This window comes from Archocentrus centrarchus, chromosome 11 (genome assembly GCF_007364275.1).
Source record: "Archocentrus centrarchus isolate MPI-CPG fArcCen1 chromosome 11, fArcCen1, whole genome shotgun sequence".
Lineage (NCBI taxonomy): Eukaryota > Metazoa > Chordata > Actinopteri > Cichliformes > Cichlidae > Archocentrus > Archocentrus centrarchus.
The window spans coordinates 31,529,948-31,556,453 of record NC_044356.1 but is presented as its reverse complement, the minus strand read 5'-3'; the positions used below and the strand labels follow the sequence as shown (position 1 = coordinate 31,556,453).

At 40.4% G+C, this 26,506-nt stretch overlaps 1 protein-coding gene across 2 annotated transcripts; it reads left to right on the top strand.

Moving 5' to 3' along the window:
• Nucleotides 1-477: 477 nt before the first annotated feature.
• Nucleotides 478-26,506, top strand: LOC115787871 (septin-7-like). Of its 2 annotated transcripts, XM_030740636.1 has the most exons (15): nt 478-617; nt 1,658-1,659; nt 4,720-4,822; nt 10,906-11,012; nt 12,003-12,103; nt 12,197-12,331; nt 17,818-17,935; nt 19,136-19,228; nt 19,375-19,471; nt 20,034-20,085; nt 20,595-20,717; nt 21,843-21,863; nt 23,658-23,793; nt 23,882-24,027; nt 25,603-26,506. In XM_030740636.1, exons 1-15 carry the CDS (start codon nt 614-616, stop codon nt 25,637-25,639), a joined length of 1,275 nt encoding a protein of 424 aa, XP_030596496.1. In that variant the 5' UTR covers nt 478-613; the 3' UTR covers nt 25,640-26,506. The 2 variants fall into 2 exon arrangements, with proteins under 2 accessions (XP_030596496.1, XP_030596497.1); XM_030740637.1 differs by lacking the exon at nt 21,843-21,863.

Below are 26,506 nucleotides of genomic sequence, written 5' to 3'. Positions count from 1 at the left end.
ACAAAAAGCCTGAGTTAAATAAATAATGATATATTTTATTCAGTCATTTCACGTAGTGTTAACCGCTTCTTATTAAAATGCAAGATGCGCCTTTAAAAGCGTGATATTTTGCACACACTTGTTCCTTCAGTGAAACCTTGGTCAAATTCATTGTAAATTGCACCCCGTGCTAATGCCCACTAGATGGCACTGTCAACTGTTTATTTCTCGGGAGACCGCTCATATGTTTCTGTTTGTGGGGTGGCATTACTTATCATCACAGAAGTGTTGAAAGCTTTGTGAAGCCTTTATTCGTCACATGCAGGTTGAGTTTAGTTAGGTTATCCTATTTTATACTAGTATTCGTATTAAACTGCAAACGATCAATCCATCATATTAAGTTGTAAGACTGAAATTGCGTTCTGTATCAATCTCGCGATATACCGCAGGAGTTCAGGGAAGGCGTACGAACTTTGCGTTGGCGTTCTTGCGTTAGCCACGTACCGTTACGTTCAATAATGCACGTATCTCACAAGGTACTACTACTACTATTGCTACATGCCAGAACAGCTACTTGACATAGTTGTGTGCTGTGTTTGAGAGAGTGAATGTCGAGCAGAGAAAAGGCGACATAATGGGTGAGTGTCTTCACATTTCTAAATCCTTTCTCTAGACTTCCGTGTTGCTTTTAGTCTAACGCTGAGTTTTCGCCTGCTGTCGAGAGGTGAACTTTTTACTGTGTAAGCGAAACTAAACGCGTGGAATTCAAGTGGGAGCCCGCTTCAACGTTAGCTCGGCCCTGGCGACCTGTTTAATTACACAAATGCTTAAACACAGGAAATGCTAACATTACTGTTCACCTCCGCCCACCGTGTGATATTTAACAGCTCAGGTTAAGAATATGGAGACTGTGTGATATTTGACAGCTGCACAGTAAAAGGCGGATCAGTCCAAGGCTGGTGTTTGGTGCTGAGTGAAAAAGCATCATTACTATAGCAGTATTATCGGAACCACTTAACGCTACATCGTGCTTCAGTGTTGTAGTATTTTCTCCAGATTTATGTAAATAACATTTAGATTAGCGTCCTTTTTTTTTTAAAATTTTTTTTATGTTGAGCAGTTCAGTCGTTGGTTCGTCTTCTGACATTTCCTGTGTTTTTGTGACGAGCGAGTAGCTGCTTGGTGAAGCCTGTCATGACAAAAGAAGAGTTAGGTACGGCAGGTTTCAAACTTATCTATGAGTTAGGCCTAACACAGAAACTCTAGTGTGGTGAAACAGGTTAGTCTGCAGCAAACAGCAGTCTGTCTGCATTACCCAACAGCCAGCCTCACAAATAACTTTGAGTATGTTGTTATATGCCCAATTTAAGTCCTCTACATGTTGGCTGGTAATCTATTTGGTACCTCTGTGAAAAAAATCCCACTATAGTTCATGCTGTTTATCTAACTACATATGATCCTACTGCTATCATGGTAATAAAACTGGAGCCAAGTGATAGTCTGCCTGTTGTTGGCGGCACTGACAGTTCAGACAGTGTCAGTAGCAGTCAAATACCAGAGGGAAGTCTTTGATGACTGAGCGGAGTCTGATCATTCTTTGTTATAGTGCAATGGAGTCACTTTTAATGGCATCAAAGGGGGGAGGTATGTTATTACATGCAGTAAGAGTTGTATACAGCTGTCTCTGTAGTCATTTCACTATGAGGGATACTTGCAGCGACTAATTTCTTAATCGACTAAACAAGTAATGTTAAATTTAATAAGGTGTACATACAACCTAACCTAAGATATAAAATAAAATAGCTTTTACTCTATCCTCTTGGAAGGTTTCCTCCATTAGTGGGAAGCAAAAAAGTAGTTCTGACAGTGTTGTATCTCCTGGATGAGGTAGATTTGGTGTGTGTTCATGTGTATGTGGTTTTTTGCGTTCGTGTGTGTCTGTAAGCCTTTAAAGGAGCATGAAGAAAAGCGAGCGTATCAGCATTCTCAGAACTGGAGTTTGTCCTGTGCTTTGATGCAACGTTTGCCGCTGCAGAAAACAGACTTCCTGATGGTGTAGATGTTCATAATTAATGTTCATAATAAATAAGTGTTCAACCCAACAGCCTCAGGCCAGTGGCTCAGTTTTACAGGCCCCATGTATATTTCTACTGGCCTACAGGGAAAAAAGTTTTTATATTTATATTTTCTATTAATCTAAATCAGTTTAAATAATCTTAATAAGTCTGCATATTTCATTTGAACTTCTGTAGCTGTACTGTAGATTTTTTTTGCTGTGTAAAGCAAACTGTGGAGGATTGAGCAGCTACAAAGTTCACTTTTCTTCATGTTGGAACTTGTTGATCAGGTGTTTTGATGAAGGACTCCTGCCAGCTGTTTCCCTGGAAAGCTTTTAATGGTGATTACAGGAACAAGCACTGCTGTTTTGGATGCTAGAAAAACTTTTCTCTCACTCCACCTGAGCTCACCTTCTCTGTAACGGCTCCGCCTCTTTGCTCTTCGCCATGTGTGTCTCGACAGACTCTACCCAGTTTCACTGCTGCTGTTGTTATTGGTCCTTTTGTTGGAGAACTGGGGCCTACAGGGGCTAAATGGCTAATTTTTTATTCACGTGTTCTACTAAATATGTTTTCACTGCAGGTCTAGTTGCACATGTGGGTGAAATGCTCGCGCTCACATGGTGACAACTGAGCGCTGCAGATTCATGGATTAAACGAAGCAAAAAAAAGTTTCTATTGAAGATTTTTTTATAATCGAGTTATTCGAGTTACTCGATGAATTTTTATGAACACTTTTACGTTCATCTGCAGTTCACACACAGATCACATACAAGTCGCATATATTGGAAATGTGAACGACCACGCAAAAAAAGTCGGATTTCACAAAAAATCGGAATTGGGTTACTTCAGACTGCAGTGTGAACATAGCCTTGGACTATGCTGTAATATAATTTTTTTCTTATATTACCAATAAAAGCAGCAAAATAGTGGGAATCTGAGCGTGTTGGTGATGGGAGTCTGCATGATAGTCCTGCATTAGTGTGGCTATCCAAAGACGATTAAGTTAATTAAATTGTTATATCTTTAATAATTACAAATTAGTAATCTATGTATTAATTATGCATTTTATTGTGTAACAGCTTTTTGCATTTGCATAGACATTTATCATTAAGTGTGGCATGAGAGGAATGCAAACGCAGTACTCAGAAACCAGCCGGTTAAACTGAAAACTAACCTTGAATTCGGGAATATGCAGAAGTCCGCAGTTGGGAAAAATAAACAGCAAAATCCAAACTTCTTAAGAGAACAGGGAACACACGAGTGGAGGTTACAAATGACTTGAAAAAGAATAAAGGAAACAGGCTATAAATACACATGAGCAAGAAGCAAGTGAGAAATTTGTATTTGTTCAAATACATGAATATTTACTGTTTTTTGCAGGTCATAGAGCAGTGCAGACTTTTTCTCTGGAGTGATAAATCACACTTTTCCATCTGGCAATCTGATGGATGGTTTGGTGTGGATGGTTTGATTTCTAAAAGAAGAATCTGCCCTGATATTTAAAAACGTATTTATTTTTTAAAAGATTTTTAGTCTGTTCCTTTCTGACCTGTTATATTTCTGACACATGGCTACAGTTCTGGAGAAATTGGTTAGCGCAAAATCACCCCCCACCCCCCAAGCAGAAATCAGTTGGAGTGACATCAGTGTCAGACTTTTAGACTTTTAGTGAGCTTACAGGTCCATCTGATAGATCGATATCAGAGATCTGCTAACTGAAAGGAAGTCTTTTTCTAAATGTGCTCGTATTAATTTGTCTCTCTTCTCTGCTTCTGTTCCTGTTACCTCAACCTGACTTCCCGTGTGGCTTTTTGTCATCTCAACAACCTGCCTGTTCTTCAACACAGCTGTAAGTACTTCTCGTTAGTCTGTAGGATGTATAAATGTAGTAAAACCATCTCAGTAAAGGTCTGTGTTCACCAAATGCTTAAACAGGACATGAAACACTATGTGCAAAGCCTAATTTACACCATGGATGCTAACTCTAAAAACGGTTACAGATGTAACACTGTCTGTGAAACTGGATTAAAAAAATAAGTGTTTTTAAGTTGCTCTTTTTTTAGAGCAACTCCCACCTTAGAGAGATTATTAATATAAGAATGTTATTACATGGCTAAAATCCTTAGATCCTAAGCTGCTTTTTCCTATTTGTAATCCGACACTTTCAAAATGTTTCTGTAGAATATCCGATACTCCACAGATCTTTGATTGCTATTAGTAGGAATTAATTATTATTAAAAAAATATAGAAAATTAAGTGTGACAAGAATACCCATAATACTTATTTCTATTAAACTTTATTGTCATTGCTGTTATTATAAGATGTACAGAACCATGAAGGCCTCAGGTTTAAGGATAACAGCTGAAGTCCCGTCTTTGGATCCATCCTGTTAAAAGGGAGCGGAGCATAAATATTAATAAAAACATGCCTGTTTGCACATTTCTACCTATTGCTGCACCTATTTCTACGGTGGCCCTGAGAGGTCAAGCACACTGCAACCTGAAAAAACACTGGCAAACGCTGCGAAAGCACACAAAATACAACAGAAGTAGAAAAAAAAACACAAGCGGGACAAACCAAAAGAGAAAGCAGGCCATCTGAAATGTGTTAGTTTTTTTATGACTACTTTCAGTCAGATATTTTGAGAAACCTTTGAGCCCTGTATATTTCTGTTCTATAGCAACAGAAGGACCTGGAGGGCTACGTGGGATTTGCAAATCTTCCTAACCAAGTTTACAGGAAATCCGTGAAGAGGGGTTTCGAATTCACACTCATGGTTGTGGGTGAGTGATTCTATTTCAGTACCTTTTCACATCCTTGTGTTTATTTTTCTGTGACACAGACAGGTATTTGTCTAAGTTTAACAAGCATGAATCGAGAGGGTTTTGAATTTTATCTGCTTATTCAGGTATGTCTGAAGATGTTGGTAATCTGTGAATGTGGAACTTCTCTCCTTTTGTACACGTTTGTGTGCAGAGTTGGCTCTAGCCATTCTTGTGGGGACTCATCATAGGGTCAGTAAAATACTGTGATAAACAACTATAAATAAAATGACTTGTACAACATTCATGAAGACAAAAACATGAGTTAGTTCTTCCTCTCGTCCTGCTGTAGATGGACTCGTTCTTATTTAGTGCTTTTCTCCTCTGAGCACTCACAGCACTTAATACAACAATCATTCACCCATTCACACACATTCATCCTCTGATGGTTGCATCAGAGAGCAGCTCGGTGTTCAGTATCCTGCCCAAGGATACTTTGGCATGCAGACTGCAGCAGCCAGGGATTGAACTGCCAACCTTCCAATTAGCAGATGACCTGCTCTACCTGAGCTACAGCCACCCCAAAACACACTGACAGAAACCTCTAAAAGTTTGCAATAATTTATTTACAGAACAACTAACAACACAGATCAATAAGTAATAAGTAAATAAAATGTTAACAACTAAATACAACTAATTATTAAACACAACTAATAAGTAAATAAAACAAGCATATACAAATTGTTAATAAGTAAAAGGTCCAGAGCTGTGATTGGACGATGGGCTCCTGAGGCTCTGTGGCAGGACGGACGGGCTGCAGGTCTTCAAGCTAAATTGCAGCACAAACAAACATGCAGTGAGTCTTCTGAGACTTTTAAAAACACCTTCAAGACAAGCTGTTGCTTCTTAAACCTGCAGTAAGCAACATTTAATGGAAATATTAAAGAAACTCTCATTGGATATGAGAGTCACGGCGAGGTCGTTCTTCAGGAGAGGAGGAGCTTCTGTGCGTCAGCTGTGTTGTTCTGGAGGACAGCTGTTTTGTGATGGTGGTAAAACTGACAGTGTTTTGAACATCTGTAATAACGCTGACCTTCACCTGAAGGTCTGAGTGAGCAGGTCTCTCCTGTTTTAATGTGAATGTTCAGCGTCACTCAAACTGCTGAACACGTCTCAGTAAGGGCTTAAAAATAGTTCACAAATATATTTGTCATCTGTTGAAATGCACAGAATTTACAGTCTGTGATCTGATCCAGTAAGAATCCATTTTTGTTTGGTTTTCTTCACATTTCACATGAAAAATTCCCTGTGATTCCCAGAAATCTCCTCTTAGCTGTGCTGGGGTGGAAGCTCTTCTTCTCTTTTTGCCCTGAAAACAAACACATCAGACTTTTGATGAGCTGTTACAAACTGTGCAGTGACAGTGTTTCATCAGCTTCAGTGCACTGATGTGGACGTGTGTGACTTGTGTGTTTTCACTTTGGACATACGTAGTTGTCTTTAGGTGACCAGTCTGGGTGCAGCTGGGTGTGGAGGACCCGTTGTTCCTCAGCTTGCCTGTAGTAAGGCTCCTGCTGGTCCCTGGTCAGCATCCACACTGCTACTACACATAACTACAGGACAGCAGGTACACATGCACAAACATGAGCATAAAACATTAACAGATGCATAAATCTATGCAGAGTGACACGCTTACTCTCTCTCTCACAACACAGCTGCACTTCCACGTATGCTGCACTCCACCATCACTCTCGGCTCCTTCAGAAACATCATGAAGGCGTTGGGTGGCTTCTTAACGTTTGGCCGGTCATCTTCCTGCTGGACTGAACGCTTCCTCTTTCTGCAGGAATAAAACACAGAGTACGAGCACGTTACCGCTGTGTACAACTGTGGGGAAAGTATTTTAAAAACATGAGTAAAGCCGTATGGCTGAATCAAAGCTCCATTGAAGGAGGCTCATTACAATAATTCATGGCTGCAGATCAGGAGCCGTCTAAAAGGTCTAAAAGCAGCAGAGCAAACTTACTTTGGAGTGGGTGCACCGACTGGAGGAGCAGAAAAATCAAAGTCACAGACCAGCACACCGTTTCTGCACAGATATGAGACAACAGAGTTTATGAAGATACAGATGTTCAGCAGCTGTGTTCACTCGTGTGTTTTACTTACAGTACTCCAACCGGGCGGAGGTACTGGACCATGCTGTCTGGAATCACAGGCACGTTACACTGTAAACACAAAAACCACAGAACAGGTGATCAGACAAGCTGCATTATTGTCATCTATCCACCAGGTGGCAGAATTTACCCTCTCCTTTAAACATAAGCAATGAAGCTGACAGAGGTCACAGAGGTCAGTAATATGTGGGAGAGCACAGTGTGAGAACAGGAGCTTACTGGGTTTGAAGGAGCAGGAGGAGGAACAGCGGCCGCTGCTGCTGTGGGGATGCTGGTTAAAGGCCGCTGATGCAGCAGGTTCTGTGGAGGATGGAGAAGGTTCAGGATCCATAATACTGACACTTAGTGCAGCATTTCAAAGACCACATGATGAGCAGCACAGAAACAAAGAGTATGTGTAGAGAGACCGAAACCTTGGTAATCTAATCCTTCAGATTCAGAGAAGATTGCATGAACAACACAGAGTACAGAGATCAGAGAACATCTGCATACAGCTTCACTTTGCTCTCCTCAATTATTACTTTGAATTATGACTCACTGTGGGTGGCTCAGTGGGGAAAGAAGGTGTTGGTGAAAGTGGACGAGTCTCTGTTTCCCCCAAGAGGTCACGTAAGGCCGTCTCAAGCATGGAATCCAAGACCTTACAGGGTATCCCCTCTATAGCGCTCTCTGACTCCTTCATGACGTCCACTGAAGAAGTTTGTGCTGATTCTCTGAAATTCCATAAGAATGACAAACTGTCTGAGATCCTGTGGCACACTTTCATAGTTTCGATCCTCTTACAATGGGACTGACATCTTATATGATTTATCACACAGAACTAAACTGAGGACAAACATTATGTGGGAACAAGGAGCACTTAGCAGTAAAATCAGTTAGTTTTAGAGTATTTAACAAAATCTTGAAGTATTTACCTTTAAATAAAGAAGTCAAATACCTTTAAAAGTGTTTATGAACTGACTGAAAGCAAACTATAGTTCTTACTTTGTACTGTGTTATATAACACGATCAGAGTCAAATATAATGCACTGTTACACATGCAGTTACCCCGTTATACATGATATAGTGATTTGTTTTCAGCTGTGTGTGTGTGTGTTTGTGTGTGTGTATTCTATTTTATATAATCATTAATTACCAGATAAGAAATATTTAAAAATGCTAATAAGGTACATGAGTTTTATTAAATTGATTTGTTTCTGTTTAGTTCAGCTTCAGCTCAGCCAGTTGCAATATTAAGATGGTGACATCTATGATTTAATAACTGCTTAAACTGAACTATGTTGCAGAGAGAAATATTGTTCATTTATTTAACAGCTGCAGTAACAGGTTACTCTGCAGATTAAAGTTTTACAGGCACTCCTGTGACAAACTAATACAATATGATCGTTAGAGATTAAATGATCCCAAAAGTTGACTCATTTGTACCAACAGTGTACTGTGTGACATAAGCTGCTGCTGTACGTATATTTTTCTGATAATACTGCCCCTTTTATTCAATATTATTCAAATATATTCGATATTTTCTTCTTTTAATTTCTTAAAATGATGCAAATGACTTCGTTCGCTGCTCTATCACACAACAGTCAGTCAGCTGACATGTTTTTCCACACCTCCACTGCTCTGTGCTGTGTTTGTGTGTTGTGCTCGCTGTGCTGAGAACTTAAGCTGTTATTTTTTTTTCTACTTCAGCTCCCAGACATACAGTACTGCTAGCAATCGTCCGGTACCGGAAGGACCCCTTCCCCATCAAAATGTTTTTGATACTTTAATCCCTGATTAATGACTAAATATAGACCTGCAGTAGAAACTTATTTAGGAGAATGCTTGTGAATATAAAGCATTACAAGATTACACTCACACAGCCCCCAGTTTTTCAACATAAACACTGATAACACAACAATAGCAATCAGCTGATTTACGTGCAGTCTGTCTGTACAAGCGCAAAGAGGCGGAGCCGGTGAGCTCAGATGGAGCGGACTAAATGTTTTTCTAGCGTCCAGATGAAGCTTTTCCCTCTGTAACCTCCATTAAACCTTTACTGGGACACAGCTGGAGGTCCTTCATCAACCACCTGATCAGTAAGTGAAGAAAAGAGATTTTTCTAGCTGCTACATCCACCCTGTTTGTTTCGCACAGGGAAAAACTGCAGTGCGGAAGTTAAAATATGCAGATGAACTGTTAATACGAAAAAAGTATTATCCAGTTACTCGGGTAATTGATAGAATAATTGATAAAATAATCAATAGTTGCAGCCCTAATGACCTTTGCTACATACCATAAGCCAATGCATCACCTTGTCACATAGGAACAACAGGATTCAGGTGATAGAGCAATTGTTGTAAGTAAGTAAAGTTTATTTATATAGCGCTTCACACAGACAAAAAGTCACAAAGTGCTGTACAATAATTTAAACACAATGTAGCGGGTGGCGCGGGTTCGCGTCCCGCCCATCGCCAATTTGCCCGCGTGTCTTCCCCCGTATCTTTCCCCCATTTCCTGTCACTCTCCACTGCAGACAAAAGCCGCTGTGGCCAAAAATGCAAAAAAAAAAACAAAAAACAAAAAAAACACAATGTGGCACACAAATTTCAATCAATCAATTACAGATACTCCTGATCTCAACTCTTTATATGTTTAAAGCACACCTGTCCACAGATTCAGTTTCTTCCATTGCAGCCTCTCCACCGGCACGAGCAAGCTGTCAAAGGGCGTCAGGGACATGAGCAAGAAGCTTGGTGAGAACGTGAAAAGTGTTGGTGCGATTTATTCGGAAATGGAAGAAATATAAAATGACCATCGACCTGCCATGTTTGGAGGAAGATCAATCCTGAGTATGACCCAAAGGACACCATCCCCACAGTCAGTCGTGAAGGTGGAAACATGTCATGCTTTGGGGCTGTTTTTCTGCTGAGGGTACAGGACGACTTCACCGCATTGAGAGGCCAGTGGATGTACTGTACTGTACAATCCTGGACGAGAACCTCCTCTCCTCAGCCCGAACACTGAAGCTGGGTGGTGGGTGGATCTTTCAGCATGACAGTGACCCAAAACATACCACCAAGGTGACAAAGGAGTGGTTAAAGAAGAAGCCTATTAAGGTCCTGGTGTTGCCTAGCCAGTTTCCAGACCTCAATCCTATAGAAAATCTGTGGAGGGAGCTGAAACTCTAAATTCTTTTAAAAAACCTAAATAATTTAGAGCGTTTATGAAAAGAGGGCCAAAATCGCTCCTGGCAACCAACTACAAGAAACGTCTTGCCACCGTGGTTGACAACAAGGGTTTCTCCACCAAGTACGAAGTCTTGTTTTGCCAATTAATTTATAACGTTTAATGTTTTGATATTCAGGGGATCAAATAATTATTTGTCCCACTATAGCTATTGTAAAGTATTGACTCTTGGGTATTTAATACAAATGTCTGTCTGTGCACAGTATAGATAGATCTGCTTAGACTGAGTAATAGGAAAGAAGAATTCACTTGTCATGGGGAGAGCTCAGTTTTTAAACAAGCTCTTTACGGCATGGGTCTATTTGGTCGAAGGTATAGTGCTTGTGTACTGACACAAGCACAGAGGAAGCAGAGATGTTTTTAGCTGACAAGTAAAAGTGTGCCAGAGCCATTCAAGCCTGAACAAACAGGAAAAGAATATGGCAGTGTTATCCTGAGACCCCGTTCATCTTTTCCTGGGTCTTAGATAACGCTGACACTTTAAGAGGTTGAATGTCACTTCCCGTGCTAAAAATGCTTGATTGTGAAACGTGAAGAATGTCAAGCAGCAAAAGACTGCACAAGAAATGGAGTTGATAAACATCTGGTGGTTGGATTGTGTTGTTCCTCAGTCTTAAAAACAAAGAGGATTAGAAAAACAAGTACAGTGTGAAATGCATCTTACTCTCACTTTCTGACTCTGGCCCTGTCTTTGTTTTTCAGGAGAATCTGGGCTGGGGAAGTCGACGCTCATCAATTCACTCTTTCTGACAGATTTGTACTCTGCTGAATACCCTGGTCCTTCTCACAGAATCAAAAAAACTGTCCAGGTAATATTTAATTTAGGACCAAGTTGGATTGTCATTCAGTCATTAGAGTTCACGTTTTGTGGGTTGTTTTCTCCCGGATGCCCACCAGTTCAGGTGTTAAAGGCTGACGCTGCTGTAACCCAGGTGTTCCCAAACCTAACGACACAGTTTCTGTGTGAGTTCTTGTTATGTGAGGCGTTTCTGTTGTGTTTGTTTCAGACTGATTCTTCTTAGATTCAATATTTACAACACTTCACATTATTTTAAATATAATAACCTATTTGGAAATTAAAATTTATGACATTACATCTGATGATTTTTGCAATCTTTTGTGATAGTAATGGCATTTTGATAGCCTCTGTCTTATTCTTTTTTATTGATGCCATCCTCATCTAGAAATTATGATGAAACTAAAAAAGGGGGAGGGTTAGCACCGGTATAAATAGTATTAGTTGTGGCAGTGTTACTGCAAACAGCATGACCAATCCAGTGAGTATTTTGGGTCCATTGCTGACTGCTTTTCATCATTCATTTGCAGTCTGTGAAAGCACTAAGTCTGATGTTTTTAAAAAAAACAGAGGCTGACCGCATCTGGTTCGTCTTTGCTGATTAGATCAGTATTCATCTACTGATCACGAGTTGTGCTTCAGCCTCATAATGATCAGATTCACAGAAGGCCTTGTTCACCATTGCACCCACCACCCTGCTTCTGTCACTTCTAGTCCTAAGAAAGCTGCTTTGGTTTATTGATCTTAGCACATAAGCCGGCTGCTTCTTCACAGGTTCTAACTTACCAGCTTATATTCCATTAATAAAATGTCCTATAGGCCAGGTCTGAAATCCCTTTAAAATGTGAAGGCCTTGTATGGTTGTAAAGATGATTTAAAAAAATAAAAAAAACTAAATCAAAGCTTAGACATAAACTATGGATCTTGTGAAAAAGCAAAGAGCTTACAGCCATGTTTGCCATGATTTGGACATGCACTGGCTCAGCATTTGTGGTGTTTGCAGGTGGAAGAGTCAAAGGTTCTGGTCAAGGAAGGAGGAGTGCAGCTTCTTCTCACCATTGTTGACACCCCTGGCTTTGGTGATGCAGTTGACAACAGTAACTGGTGAGGTCGGACATCTTTCACAGGCTAAAGTTACTGTGACGGTTGAAGTTCACGCTTTTCCTTGACACTGATGTGGTGATGTGTGTTCCTCAGCTGGCAGCCGGTCATTGATTACATTGACAGCAAGTTTGAGGATTACCTCAACACAGAGTCGCGGGTCAACAGACGACAGATGCCAGACAGCAGAGTGCACTGCTGCCTGTACTTCATTGCTCCTTCTGGACATGGGTAAGTACTGCAGGAACACCACTGACATCTGACCAATACTCACTGGCCTTTTAGTACCATACAGCAGAGCTTGTTGCATAGGTGGTTTACAGTAGAAGCTTGATAACAAAGCTAATGAAAAAAACATCACTTCCTGTCGTGGAGGCAGTCTCTCATGATACAGCAGATTTCTTAAATGTCAGGCAGAACAGGAATGCTTGGGATCACTTTCCAACTGCACTTTGCCAATATAACGTTTGCACTGTAACATACGTAAGCGGTAAGTGATAAAATAGTCCATGATAGTCTTGTCAACACTAAGTCATGGGACGCCATGTGATGAAGAACCTTGGCATGAAGTGAGAATATTTGAAACAGACGTGGGATAATTTACTCGTTGATATGGTTTCTCAATGTGGGCTTCATGGAGAATTAGAAAACCTTCTGGGGAAAACATGGTCTTATCAGGAGAGACGACATACGCTTTGGATGGTGCAGATCTCAGATCTTGAAATATGGCCGGATTTATTAAATCCCCCAAAACATGATTATCTCACGTTGAGACCAGGAAACAGTTGCAGCCTGTCGAGAACCATCAGACCAACTCGATTTCCAGCCAAATCATTTCCCCAAATCACCTCTATGCCATCAGTGGGCAAAGTAGGCTAAATCCCACTGTGGACATTATCATCCACAAGGCCTCACAACAGCCTGACTTTGTGAGTTTATCATCACCTGTGAGTAATACAAACCCATCTAACACAAAAGCTTCAATACACAACTGTTTCACTGAATCGAAGACTTCCTCGGAGAACTGGAACTGTTCTTGCTGGACCACTAAGAACAGCAGGTTTAATGTGTTTGCCTTTAATAAAGGACACTCTGCTTTCCAATGCCCCTTTTCATGACACTAATTACATGCTCAACCAAAACCTGACCATGGATCATGATGGACCTTTTCAAAGTCAGACCAAGAAAACTTTAGCAGTAGCACCATCTGAAAACTGCTGTTTCCAAACTTCCCTTTATGTGCCAAGACATAATCATCTGCTAACTTAGCAGCTTTATAGAGTTTTTGCTTCACGCTCAGGAATATGAGTGGCAACTTCAGGTCGAATGCAATCTTTAAACTGCTCTTACACCATCAGATCACACATCTTGAAAAGTAGTTACTTCTGCTGCAGAACAGCCCTTGTTAAAATGTTGAGTTTGTAACTGACTTAACTAAACATGTGACTGTTTATCAGACTGCAATACTGGCAGAAGGCTTCTGATACCATGCCTTTAGAAATGCATCTTTAACAGTAGAATAATTTGATTGTAAACTGTACTCAGCACTGAATAAGCTCTCTGGGCCTTTTATAGATAAAACAGACAATAACTTAACCACACAGTCAGCTTCTGACCGTCTTATAAAACAGGCAACACATTCAGAAAGGGGGAAAAAAGGTATCTGGGTCTTCGGTACTACTCTGACTCATTCAAATTCTCGGTATCAGCACTACCTGATACTGCTGCAATTCCAATATTTTTTTTTTTTTTTTGTGGAAATCGCCACAAAGTGACCAACAGCCTCTTCTTGACTTTGCATTTTAGCTGGTAACACACCTTTCACTGAAGCAGCCTTTAATAAGTGGTTAATGTCCTCTTTCAGCCATTTATCACAATATCAGTGTTGTACTCAACGACTTTCAAGAGTTGCTCCTTCGTACGGCTATTCAAAAGTTATTCTGATGGAGACTGAACAAAGCTGTCAGCTGTAGCCATTACCACAAGGGATTGATCTTTGATGGGCAAGACAAATTAGCATTTTCCCACTAACTACCTACCCAGAAACATAAAGTCAACCCTAGTCTTCATGCAGTTAGTGAACAGTGTGCACTAAAAACCACCAGAGTAAGAAAGGCGACTGTAGAAACAGCAGCCCCTGCCCCCAAACCCAAAGGAGAAAGCTCAGATTTTAATTTGTCCACATCAAATAGTTTAAGTTACCTAAAACTGTGTTTCATCTTATGCAAGACAGCATAACTGATGAAGCAAATAATTTTACATCACTCAAAGTAACCAAATACACATAACTGGTCTAGTCACATTCAATAAGCACTCTGGACTGAAGCCTCCCAAAGCCAGGGCTTAGAATATATAGTGCCAAGACTACCAATTCACCAAACCTGATGCTAATTAACTCCAACCTTCTCTAAAGGGAAGTCCAAAGACAGACTAACCAAAATCTAACTACTCAAGATGTGACACCAGGAGTACTAGTTGCGGGCTGACATAGTAGTTCAAACAAGTATTTGAACGTTTACCACACCAAGAAATTTGTGTGGACGAGCACCCATTTGTTACCACCCGGTTCAAAAGAATGAGACAAAAAGAGAGAGGCCACACATAGTCTTAGAATGCTGTTAAATGGTTTCATTAAAGGGCACCAGGGTGGCTCAGTGCGTGAGCAGGCGACCATGTATCCCGCGTGGCGGAGCGGTCGGCGCAGGTTCGAGTCCCGTCCTCTTGCCATTTACCACGTGTCTTCCCCATCTCTCCTCCTGCTTTCCTGTCTCTCTCCACTGCAAGGACTGTCCAAAAAAAATATCTTTAAAAAAAAAATGGTCTCATTAAATAATTAAATTAAAAAACCAAGTCTGAAAGGTTGTCAGCACATCAGTGTGTGTGCATGCAAAAATAAAAGAGAAACCAAAGTGACTTTGTTTCTGCTGCTCGGGTTTATGAATGGGGCACACTGTGATCCTCACCTGAGTGGTTGCTGCTGAGCACAATTTGTGGGAAGCGGAAAAGGGGAACCAGGCCTGGTGTCCACAGCTTCTTGGCTGTGGAAAGACCTTGGGTAAATAGAAAATATTCATAATTTTAGGAGATATTGTCACAAGTTAGAGCGCTAGTTATAGAGGCTTTGCAAGAATAAAGTCTTTTGCAAAACTTATAGCTTAAAAAAAATTGTAAAGTCTTGTTTGACAAAATTAAGAATTTTGTCTCTTCGGATATTCGTCATGCGTCAGCGTTAACAAAGACCGAGTGCAGTGAGTTTTTGCACTATTTTGTAAAGTCACTGCCATCAGGTCAAGTATTTTCAATATCATGCTGGCAATTTGCTTTCCTCTGATACCTGCTGCTGTTACCTCACAGGACATCAGTGCTCTGCTCAGTCATGTGAAACCAACTTCAAGCCCCTTTTGATTATGATTTCAGTTACTAGTACATTTATAGTACATTCACAGGCCTATGTTAAAGGGGAACTCAATAGGTGATGCTCAGTTTATTACTCTGCAGCAAGGAGTGGCCAGTTAATCTAACCCCAGTAACTGCATGTCTTTGGACTGTGGGAGGAAACCCACACAGACACGGGGAGAACATGCAAACTCCACACACAGAGAGAGAGAGAGGCCCGGGCCAAGGTGGAATCAAACCCAGACCTTCCAGATGGTATTCTAACTGTGAGGCAGCAGTGCTAACCACCGCGCCACCGTGCTGCCCTATATACTATATATACTGATGTCATCAGGGTTATTTCTTGATGACGTCCCTCTTGATGAAGATGAATCAAAATGCTATAGGTCCTAAGGAGTGCATAATCTATTAGTAAATAAGTTTATCATTTGAGTAAACATTTTACAATTGAGTTCTTGTCCTCTTGAACTAGTTTGTAGTCTTTGTAAACAAGCTAGCTTGTTCTAGCATTAGCTGATCAGCTCCGCGTTGGTGCAAAAGGAAAAAACAAGGTAGTGAATTCCAAATGGCAACTCAAAGACTTCAAAACAGCAGTTCACAAACCACCAGATGAAGTGGTCATTACTACATCCAATTACATATACAGTCTATGGATAAGACAATGTTGAGTTGCATTATGGAAAATGTATGCTCTGGCATTTTTACACTTTTCCCTTGCTGGCATGAAATCTCAAAATATAAAGGGCTGATTGGATTTGGTTCATGGTGTATATTTTGCAATATGTTCTTTATTAAGTGTAGTGCTTTACACATTTGTTTAAAAAGTGAAAGGCTGATGGTTTGATTCCAGCCGGAGGCAGAAATCCCTTTTGGGCTTGCATTAGGAAAGGGCATCCCAGGTAAAACTCTACTTAATCAAAATATGCAGCTGATCCCTTGTGACAAGGGAGCAGCTAAAAGTAGCTTCTCTAGTTAGTCTAAATGGAAAGTGTTGCTGGGCAGAAGGATGTCTGGAGTTCCTTTCTTAGCCTGCTAGCACTGTGATGCAGCTTCAGATAAGTGGATAATAGACGGATAGATAACAGGAACTCAGTGCAAAAGAGGAAGCAGAGATCCCTACATGGAATCTGTTGTGTTAACTCTACACCACCACTGTCTATATACGGCCACTTGAAGTCTGTCAGTTTTTGGTGGAATGGATGCAACTTCAAGCTCTCAAAAACAGTGTTGTACTGGATGAACTGGCATTAACTCTTGCGATCATAATATCACAAACCCATTTTCTAAAGGGAATGAAATGTATTGTGTGCCTACTTAATTAAAAATGCAATTTCCTCAGCAGAAAATAGTCCACTAGTTCCTGCAGACTGCAGTGTGTGTGTGTGTGTGTGTGTGTGTGTGTGTGTGTGTGTGTGTGTGTGTGTGTGTGTGTGCGTGCGCTCTGACCTAACACAAAGAGATGTACCAACCACCAAGTATGTTTGTGGTTGGTACTTCAGTGCAATTTGCACTTGCACAGAAAATAGAAAGCTGCATGTGTCCCTGAGTGAAAGACCAGGGTCCTGTTCCAGAAAGCAGGTTAGTGAAAGCACTGAGCGCTAACATAAACTCTGAGTCAGTTACTGGGTTAATAGACTCTGTGAGGCTAAACTCTGAGCTAACAGGTCTTCTCCCTGACTCTCCCTCTTCTGCTGAAGAGCAGATGTTTGACATTTCATTGGATCTTCTTATCCACACAGTTGATCTCAAGACACATATCAGAGTGCATCGATTTGCAGAATTTTGCATCTTTGCAAACACTGAAATCCCAGATAGGTGAAATACATCATTAAATGCCGTCTAGCAACATTATTCAATGTACAATAGATGTAAAACAAAAATTAAAGGTTGAACCCAGACAACTTTTTTCACTATAATTTATCAAAATTGGTCTCACTTTGTCTAACTAATATTAAAAGTATATAATTAAACTCCAACTTATCTGTTGAATTTTTTTCCTGTTTGAATTTTTGTCCTTGTCAGGTTTATATAAATATATATATATATAAATTTTGGTAGGATTCCAGCTTTTTCATTTGTTAAGGAATATTTAGGGTGACTGGATTGTGTTCAGGAATGCTCAGCTGCCATCTAAAATCTCTTTTGTGTTTGAGGCCACAATACGTACTGCTCATATGTACAATAGGAGTCCAGACAGTACAGATGCAGTCCCACAATCCTAGTGGATAATTTTAAAATGCTGTTCCCTGCAGGTGTGTAACTTATTCATTGTAACTGTAACCCTTACTGCCTCATTAGCCTTCTCTTTCCTCTGTTTCCAGCTTGAAGTCCCTTGATATTGAATTCATGAAAAGGTTACACGAAAAAGTAAACATCATCCCCCTCATCAGCAAAGCTGACACAGTGACACCTGAGGAGTGCCAGGAGTTCAAGAAGCAGGTGCTTGTTTGCTTGTGTCTCTACTTGTTCTTGTTCACTGCGTGCATTTCTCCTGTGGTCCATATGCATTGCGCTTGCACTATATTTGGTAGATTCCTCACTTATTGCAGTAAATGATTTGATCCAGAAAGTGAATTGATCCAAAATACATACAAATCTTTTTATTTTTTTCACAGTCTAACTTTGGTGTCCATGTGCTGATCACTGCTTATTCTTGCTGCTGGGTTATCAGATCTTCTGTAACACTCAATATTGAAAACTGTCTTCTGTATAGAGGTGCCATGTAAAGCTGGGTCAAAGTCTTAGCAGGTTTTATACATAAAAATCAGTCCTGGATTTAAAGTGTTGGTGAGAAAGTAAAGAACAGTCCAGGCAGGCCTGTGTGACAAAGGATCTCACACACCAAGCACTCACCATCTGCTCAATCTGGATTTTTGTTCTGTTGCTCCTGTATGTTGATTGGTCAGGAAGCTTTGAAGACCCCTGATCGCCACACTTTGTAAACATCAGATAGTGGAGGACTGTGTCACCGATGCTGCAACAACTGTGTAAAAAGCTTAAATTCATACTGGGAGAGCTGGACCACAGAGAAAGTAGCTGTAGACAGTCTCCTAACCCAGCTTTATTGGTAAAGGGACTCGTACTTACTTGGCACTGAGTGTTAGTGAGCTTTGTACTACAAGCCACATTAACTCATTTACACACACTCGTACAGTGCTTTTATTCTGTGCTTTCTAATTATCACACACAATTAGAGACCAGAACAGATTATCAATAACATCCACCAGTGAGAAGTTAATTTGTGGTATGAGGCGAGCCAGTGGAAGAGAATGTTTTGATAAGAGATCGATAATAGGTAATGTCAGCTAATGTTGTTTTATTGAATAATACAGTAAAGTTAGCTCTCAAATACCAGGATACAATAAAACTGGCTGTTAGCTAATAGAGAAGTGATTCTTACCTATAAGAGAACCTGTAACAGAAAATCACGTGTGAGGATCATCTACTCTTGATCATATGTCATCATGGCATAAGTCAACATGTCTTTATAGTGTTATGAGACAGGAGAGGAGAGCCCATCTCTTTATACATACAGCCTAATAGATTCTTGTGTGGGAAATGCCACAAGTCAGCAGTCAGTGACTGTTGTTTGTCTCCCTTTTCTATATCGTCTCATGTGATCTTTTCTGCTGTATGTAGATCATGAAAGAAATCCAGGAGCACAAAATCAAGATCTATGAATTCCCGGAGACTAATGATGAGGAGGAAATGAAGACGGTCAGGAAAATAAAGGTCAGTTCTTCCAATTTAGCCTCCAGGAAGCGGAATCATTTTTAATGCAGTGTTTTCTGATTTGTGGCATACATATAGTTTCCTCCAGTGTATTTTTAGCTGTTGTGCGTGAGCAGTGCAACAGCTGTGTCCCCTTCTCTCTGCAGGATCGTTTGCCCTTGGCTGTAGTTGGTAGTAATACCATAATCAAGGTCAATGGAAAGCAGGTTCGTGGCAGGCAGTATCCTTGGGGTGTGGCTGAAGGTAAGCATGGAAACCTATCATCTGAAATGCATTGTGTCACATGCAACACACACACACTATTATTGATCAGGAATCATATGCAGAAGGAGGTAGGAGGTAGAGCAGGTCTTCTGCTAATTGGAAGGGTTGGTGGTTTGATCCCCTGGCTGCTCCAGTCTGCATGCCAAAGTATCCTCGGGCAAGATACTGAACCCCAAGTTGCTCTCTGTGTTCATTGGAGTGTGAAAGCACAGGTGTAGAAGAAAGTGCTCGGATGAATGGGTGAATGAAGGCATGTTGTATACAGTGCTTTGAGTTCTCAGAGTAGAAAAGCGCTGTATAAGAACCAGTCCATTTATCAAGTCTCATTTGTGTAGATAATCTTGTTAAACTGTTCATTGGTTACTTGTCCTGGTGAAATCATTCCTGTTATAACCACCTCCAGGCTGTATTATTTGAATCATTTGATATATGTTGAACACCCATCTTTTTTCCCCCTGTGTTTATGATCCCTTTAGAAATCACATGTTCAGGTGGAACAATATTAGGTGCACTGTCTAAATTCTGCTCTGTCTTCTTACAGTGGAAAATGGAGAGCACTGCGATTTTACAATACTCAGGAACATGCTCATCAGGTGAGGGAAAAACCAGGTGAGGGATATACCTGTTCAGCAGCTAATGAACCAGTCACATCTCAGCAACTCTGTGTATTTAGGCACAAATTTGAGAAGTCGATGGGGTTTGACTCCCTTTTGGAGCCCGCCTCAAGTGAAATTTTTTCTCCGGTGGTTGCACCTTGATCAGAATACATCATACCAGCATCTCTGATGGTATGAGGGGCATTAGTGCACATGGCATGGGTAAATTTTACATTTGCAAAGGCCCCATTAATGCTGAACAGTAAAATGATGCCAAACTACATTGTGCATGGATGCATGGATGAGCAGATATTTTCTAAGCTGTTTGATGCTCAATATTTGATGAGTGGACTTTTTTTTTTTTTTTCTGTTAAAAACAAACTTGAAATGATTTGTGAATTGTTGTATAGTATATTTTGCATCTTGAGGCAACTGTTGTGATTTTATCTACATTTTACTCCTAACATTTTGGAAATGGGGTTGTTGGGTGGGTTTGTGTGTTGCAGGACCAACATGCAGGACCTGAAGGATGTGACAAACTATGTTCACTATGAAAACTACCGCAGCAGGAAGTTGGCTGCAGTCACCTGTAATGGGGACAACAATGAGAACAAAGGGCAGCTGACCAAGTAAGTTCCTCATGTGTACAAATGTTGCAAGACAGAGAGGGGGGTTATGAGCTGAGGGGAGAGCTAAACTCAAAATAATATAAAGTACAGACAGCAATGTGCATAGGAGTATGTGGGGTCAATTTGTGTAGAGGAGGATGTGAAAAGATGCACAAATATAAATATAAAAACTTGTATAAAGCAATATATGGATGAGGCAGGGTGTTAACTATTTAAACTACATTTTGACACTGAGTGGTAGCACACTGTAGGGGATACAATGGTTATACTGTACATTAAGTATGAATATTTTTATAAAATGACACAAACAATTAGATGTTTTTAGATATAGATACGATGCAGCCTCTTTCTTGTGCCTGATTGCTCAGCCTAATCATGTGACCATATTGTGCTGTGTGATTGGCTATACCTACTTGACTATTATTGACTGAATTGGAAAAAGTGGGGATTTCATATATATACCAACTGACCTAGGTCACTGAACAGCTGATAGTGAGAAACTGTGGAATCCCATATTTCTAGGTATAGAGCCAGTCTGTTTATGGCAACATCAGTTCCAGGCTGCAGCCTTAATGATGTCAGCTGTGATGCCCACTTCTGATTGGCTGAGTGTTGTCCAACATGTTGGTCAGGGATGACTCGTGGCCATAAATAGTACAGACTATGACTCATCGTTGAGCAATATTAAAACCATGCTTACTGCTCAGCAATATTGTAAACAACATGGTTGCATTATGTATTATACATGGTTGTTTTATGTTGATCTATGATTATAATGATGTTATACAAATTGCATTGATATCAGCAGATCATGTAGTGCATTATGTAGTAATATTCCTGTAGTAATATTCCTGTACACACATGAATATATGATGTAAATTCCTTGCATTGATTTCCTTTTGGAGCCTCAAGGCTTCATTTTTCAGGTCTGGAGGTTGTCCCTTTGGTGAAAACTCTTTCCTGTCCCTCACAAGGCAGCACTAACTCCCCCCCAACTAGTATTAGTCGTGTCTCATCTAACAACTAATTCAGTGGCTGGAGGTGGCTGTAAATACGAGCACAATGCTAAGCTAATGCATGGTTTCTGGTAGCATGCTAAGTGTCTGTGCGTTTGTTTATTTTTAGACCCGACACGGCTGAGAGCATGTAAGTTTTACCTCACTTCCTTTGCAAAACATGCATTTTACTTCTCATTTCCTTTTGCTTGTGCTTTAACTTGTGTTCTCTTAAATTGAGTGATCCTGTCTGAAAATCAAAATTTCAGATACCAGCGGAAATGTTGTAGTGGTTAAAAGTGGTTCTTAGTCTGATTGTACGTGTAATCGTCCTCCAGTATTTCCTGAGAGACAGAATATCATCCAAAAATCCAGAAAAAAACACATTACATAAGTCATAAATTGATTTGTCATGTTTTTTAGAGAAAGGAGTATTTGAGCAAACTTACTTTTTTTTTTTTTTCTTCTTCAAGATGATCCCACTCTGCTTCAATAATGCTGAGGCAGTGTGTGGAGGCCAGTCTATGACTGATGGTGCTCCATTGTGTGTTTTTTCTACCCAAGCATGCTTCTGCTGCATTGGCAGTGTGTTCGGGATCATTGTCATGCTGAATAATGAGGTAGCTGCCAATCAGACTCTTTCCAGATGGTATTGCATGTTGTACTTTTCTCTGTTCAGAATTCCATCAGTTTTGATAAGATCCCAACACCACTGACAGATGACAGAGCCTCCACTGTGTCTTACAGATGGCTGTACACACTTACTGTTGTACATCTCTCCTTAACTCATTCCTACGACTATTCCATAAGACCTGTTGCCGCTGATTTTCAGTCTAATTCTTGTGAGGCATACCTCAGTCTTTGCTCCTCATTTCCCGTCCTCAAGAATGGCTTCTTGAAAGCCACCCTTCCACTGAGACCATTTCTGATGAGGCTTTGGTGAACAGTAGATGGATCAACTGATCATTGTATTTTTTTCCCTATTTTTTTTAAGGATATGACTTTCAAATACTATTCATCTGCTGTAGGCCTGCCTCTTCTTCTGTCTTCCACTTGTCCAATTTCATCAGTTTTTTAGGACTGACACTGTGATGAGAGATGCCACATTTTCAGCCAATACTAAGGGGCCGGAATCACCTTCTTGGTGCAAAAATGCTATTTTATGTCTGTCAAACTGTGTTATCTTAGGCATTTTCCATTGATTCAATTACAGAAATGGGAAGAATTGTGTTTTTGTGACAGGCTGCTGGTAACAAAGTGCTTAAAGAGACAATTTAAAATTGATTCTTTGCTAAGTTGTCTGTTATGTGTAGACAAAACACTGGTTCATCGCTTGAGTCAGGTTCCCTTTTTTTGATCTGGATGTCCATCCATCCATCTTGCATCCATCTTCTTTTAGGCTACCAATTAAAGTTCATATTGAGAGAGGGTTCTTAAGACAGTTCTTAAATTATTTCAATTTGCACTTTGACCTGTGCCATCTGCCTGAGTACAGAACGCACACATACTGGTCAAAAACTATTGGCTACCTAGACCTGCCCCCAGTAGGGCTAGGAGCTTTTCTGCTGGATATCCTGCTTTTTTACAGCTCAGAGACAGACATTTGCCACATTTTTCCCACTATTGAATATCGTTTTTTCACAGAGAAATGCTTTGGCTAAATTTGGCTACATAATGGACTTCAGAGAATTGATTATGAGCACTTGTTTATCTCAGAACGCCTGCTGGCTCTCTCACCTTTCAGCTGCTGCTCTCGCTGCTGCCAACAAGCCAGGTCTTTCCTCCTTCCTTGATCCTCCCTTTTCCACTGGTCTTCACTCTGCATTCAGAAGGGTCTTCTTCATAGGAGAGTGTGGGGCACAGTCCTACTCAGCAATGCCCACCTGGGATCTCATGTACCTGCTGCTGCTGTGCTGTGTGTATGAACCCTGTTTTGTGTCTCCAGGAGTCCTCTAGCCCAGATGGAGGAGGAACGACGGGAGCATGTAGCCAAGATGAAGAAGATGGAACAAGAAATGGAACAAGTGTTTGAGATGAAGGTCAAAGAAAAGCTCCAGAAGCTCAGAGACTCTGAAGCTGAGGTTAAGTCTTGAGACTTTTTTCATATTTGTGGCAGTTCCATTTTGGACATTGTTGGCCGACCCCTGACTGTCCTCCTTGTCCCTGCAGCTCCAGAGACGTCTCGAGCAGATGAAGAAGAACCTGGAGGCGCAGCACAAAGAGCTGGAGGAGAAGCGACGCCAGCACGAGGAGGAGAAGGCCAGCTGGGAGGCCCAACAGAGGATTCTGGAAGAACAGCAACTAGAAGCCTCCAGGTAAACATGTCATGAGTTAGATTATTAATTAATTATTTAACAGGGACAAAGCTGTTGCGTGAGTATAACTTTGAGTTTGAATCTGAATGCTTTCTTGTGCAAATATTGGAGGGAAACTGGAGTAAACATGAAAAATCACACAAAAATGTTGTTATTCAGTCACTGCTCACAATAAGATATTTGGGTGCAAAAACGTTAAAGTATTTAATGAGGCCTTGTTACCTTTCTACTGTGACAACACCTTCAAGCTCTGTTACAAACTGCAGCCAGTTATTTTACACCCACTCCGAGTGTTAGGGCTGCAACTGTTCATTCAGTAACTTGAATAACTCGATTTAAAAAAAAAATCCTTGATACAAATTTTTTTTTTGCTTCGATGCTTTTGTTTAATGCACGACTCTGTAGAGCGCACCATGGAAGCACGAGCGTTTCACCTACATTAGCAACTAAAAATAGACCTGCAATAGAAATGAATTCAGGCGCACACATGTGAATAAAAAGTATGACAACATTAAGCCCGTGCAGCCCTCGGTTTTCTCAACAAAAAGACTGAAAACACGACAGCATTATCATTGAGACGCTGAGCTCGGGCGGAGTGAAGGAAAACGTTTTTCTAGCATCCAAAGCAGCAGCACCTGTTCCTGTAACCACCATTAAAACCTTTACTGGACACAGCAGGAGGAAGCCCTTCATCAAACCTGATCAATAAGCTCCACCATGAAGAAAAGCAAACTTTGTGGCTCTTCCATCCACCACTGTTTGTTTTACACAGCGCAGATCTACAGTAAAGATGCAGAAGTTAAAATAAATATGTGGATGAATTGTTAACTTGCACAACATTTAAATTAGGCAGCTTGCTAAACGCTGACGGCAGCCATCCTGCTTTATATGGCATTAATTACAAAATAAAGTTTTGTTTTGTTTGTTTTTTTCTCTTCGGGCTAGCAAAAATATCCATGGGCCAGTAACACGCTGAGGCATTGACCTGGGGATGTTAGGCTGGACACTGAATTATTATTAGCATGAATTATGAACATCCACACCATCAGGAAGTCTGTTTTCTGCAGCAGCAAACGTTGCATCAGAGCAGAGGACAAACTCCAGTTCTGAGAATGCTGATACGCTCGCTTTTCTTCATGCTCCTTTAAAAGCTTACAGACACACGTTCTCTCGCACACTTAAACACAAACACACACATACATGCGCACACACCAAATTACCTCATTCAGGAGATACACTTTTTTTTGTCTCCTGTTATTGTAAGAAAGCTTTCCGTGAAGATGGAGTAAAGGCTTTATTTTAGGTTGTATCTATACCTTATTTATTTTTGCATTTAAGCAAATGTTTTCTTCAAAAATTCAGATTTGAATATGGCCCGTGAACACATTGAAAGGGTTTAGTCCTTTGGGCTGATATTATATGCAGTTAAACTATTAAAACATTGGTTTAAAGTCAAAGTCAGTGTTCGAAGGGTTGCTTTGTTCTTCCCTTTAAGATCTCTGCGAAACTTTTACAACCGCTCTGTGTTTCCTGGATGAAGGCTTGAATACTCTTCTCTTCACTTTGTTTCTCCAGGACTTTGGAGAAGCACAAAAAGAAGAAGATATTTTAATAACTGGAGGACCTTCCCAGTGTTACAGTGTATCTGCCAGCTGTCGATCAACTACATCCACTGTGTGCCCATCAAACTATGCAATAACTAAGTGAAAGCCAAAGCGCAGCGCTGTCTGGACTCTGAATTTTCCCTCTTTACTGAACTGTTATTGTCTGTTTACTGACTCAGTGTACTTTCATATTGTGGGCTTAAACAGGTAACTTCATTCTAGATTTTTTTTTTTTTTTTTTTTTTTTAAAAGAGGACAAATTTAAGAGTCCATTTTTTTCTTTTGTTGTCTTTTACTACGGGAATTTTGGATGAATCATTTTAATGCCAAAAAGCCAAACAGGGAAGTTTCTGGCACTGTCAGGGTCAAGCTCACCTCAGTCTTTTTATATACAAATATCACCTACTTATCACTTATTTAGGTATGATATTTAATGTACCCTCTCTATCTCATGTAAACTGTATAACCACAAACTGCCATGTTCAACTGAGAGTTACTTTGTCTTCTTTTTTGATCATTTCTATTTTTTTCTCTATTGTGTTGACTCTGCTTTTGGAATTGTGTTCCTTTTATTTTATTTTTTTTGAGAATTATATGCATTGTTTTCCAGACCAGAAATGTATTTCTGACTTCACTTCTGCTGAGCGTGAACAAATCAAAGGTCCTGCTCGTGGTGCCTTTTCCAGCATGAGCTGAGGGATGCTGAGACCCTTGTGTTAGGTGTCGGTGGCTGGGAAAGCTGGAGCTCAGGTGCTTCCAGCAAACATTGTAGAAGTCACTGTCAGTCGCATTTAGCACAGGTTGTACTGCCGCTTATATTTTCATGTCTTGTTTTTACTTTACAAAGTCACATAATAAACTTGTGATGGGGGAAA

Coding starts and splice junctions, on each gene's coding strand:
- LOC115787871 (XM_030740636.1), top strand. Junction 12,104..12,196: donor GCAGTTGACAACAGTAACTG/GTGAGGTCGGAC, acceptor TGTGTTCCTCAG/CTGGCAGCCGGTCATTGATT. Junction 23,794..23,881: donor TCAGAGACTCTGAAGCTGAG/GTTAAGTCTTGA, acceptor TTGTCCCTGCAG/CTCCAGAGACGTCTCGAGCA.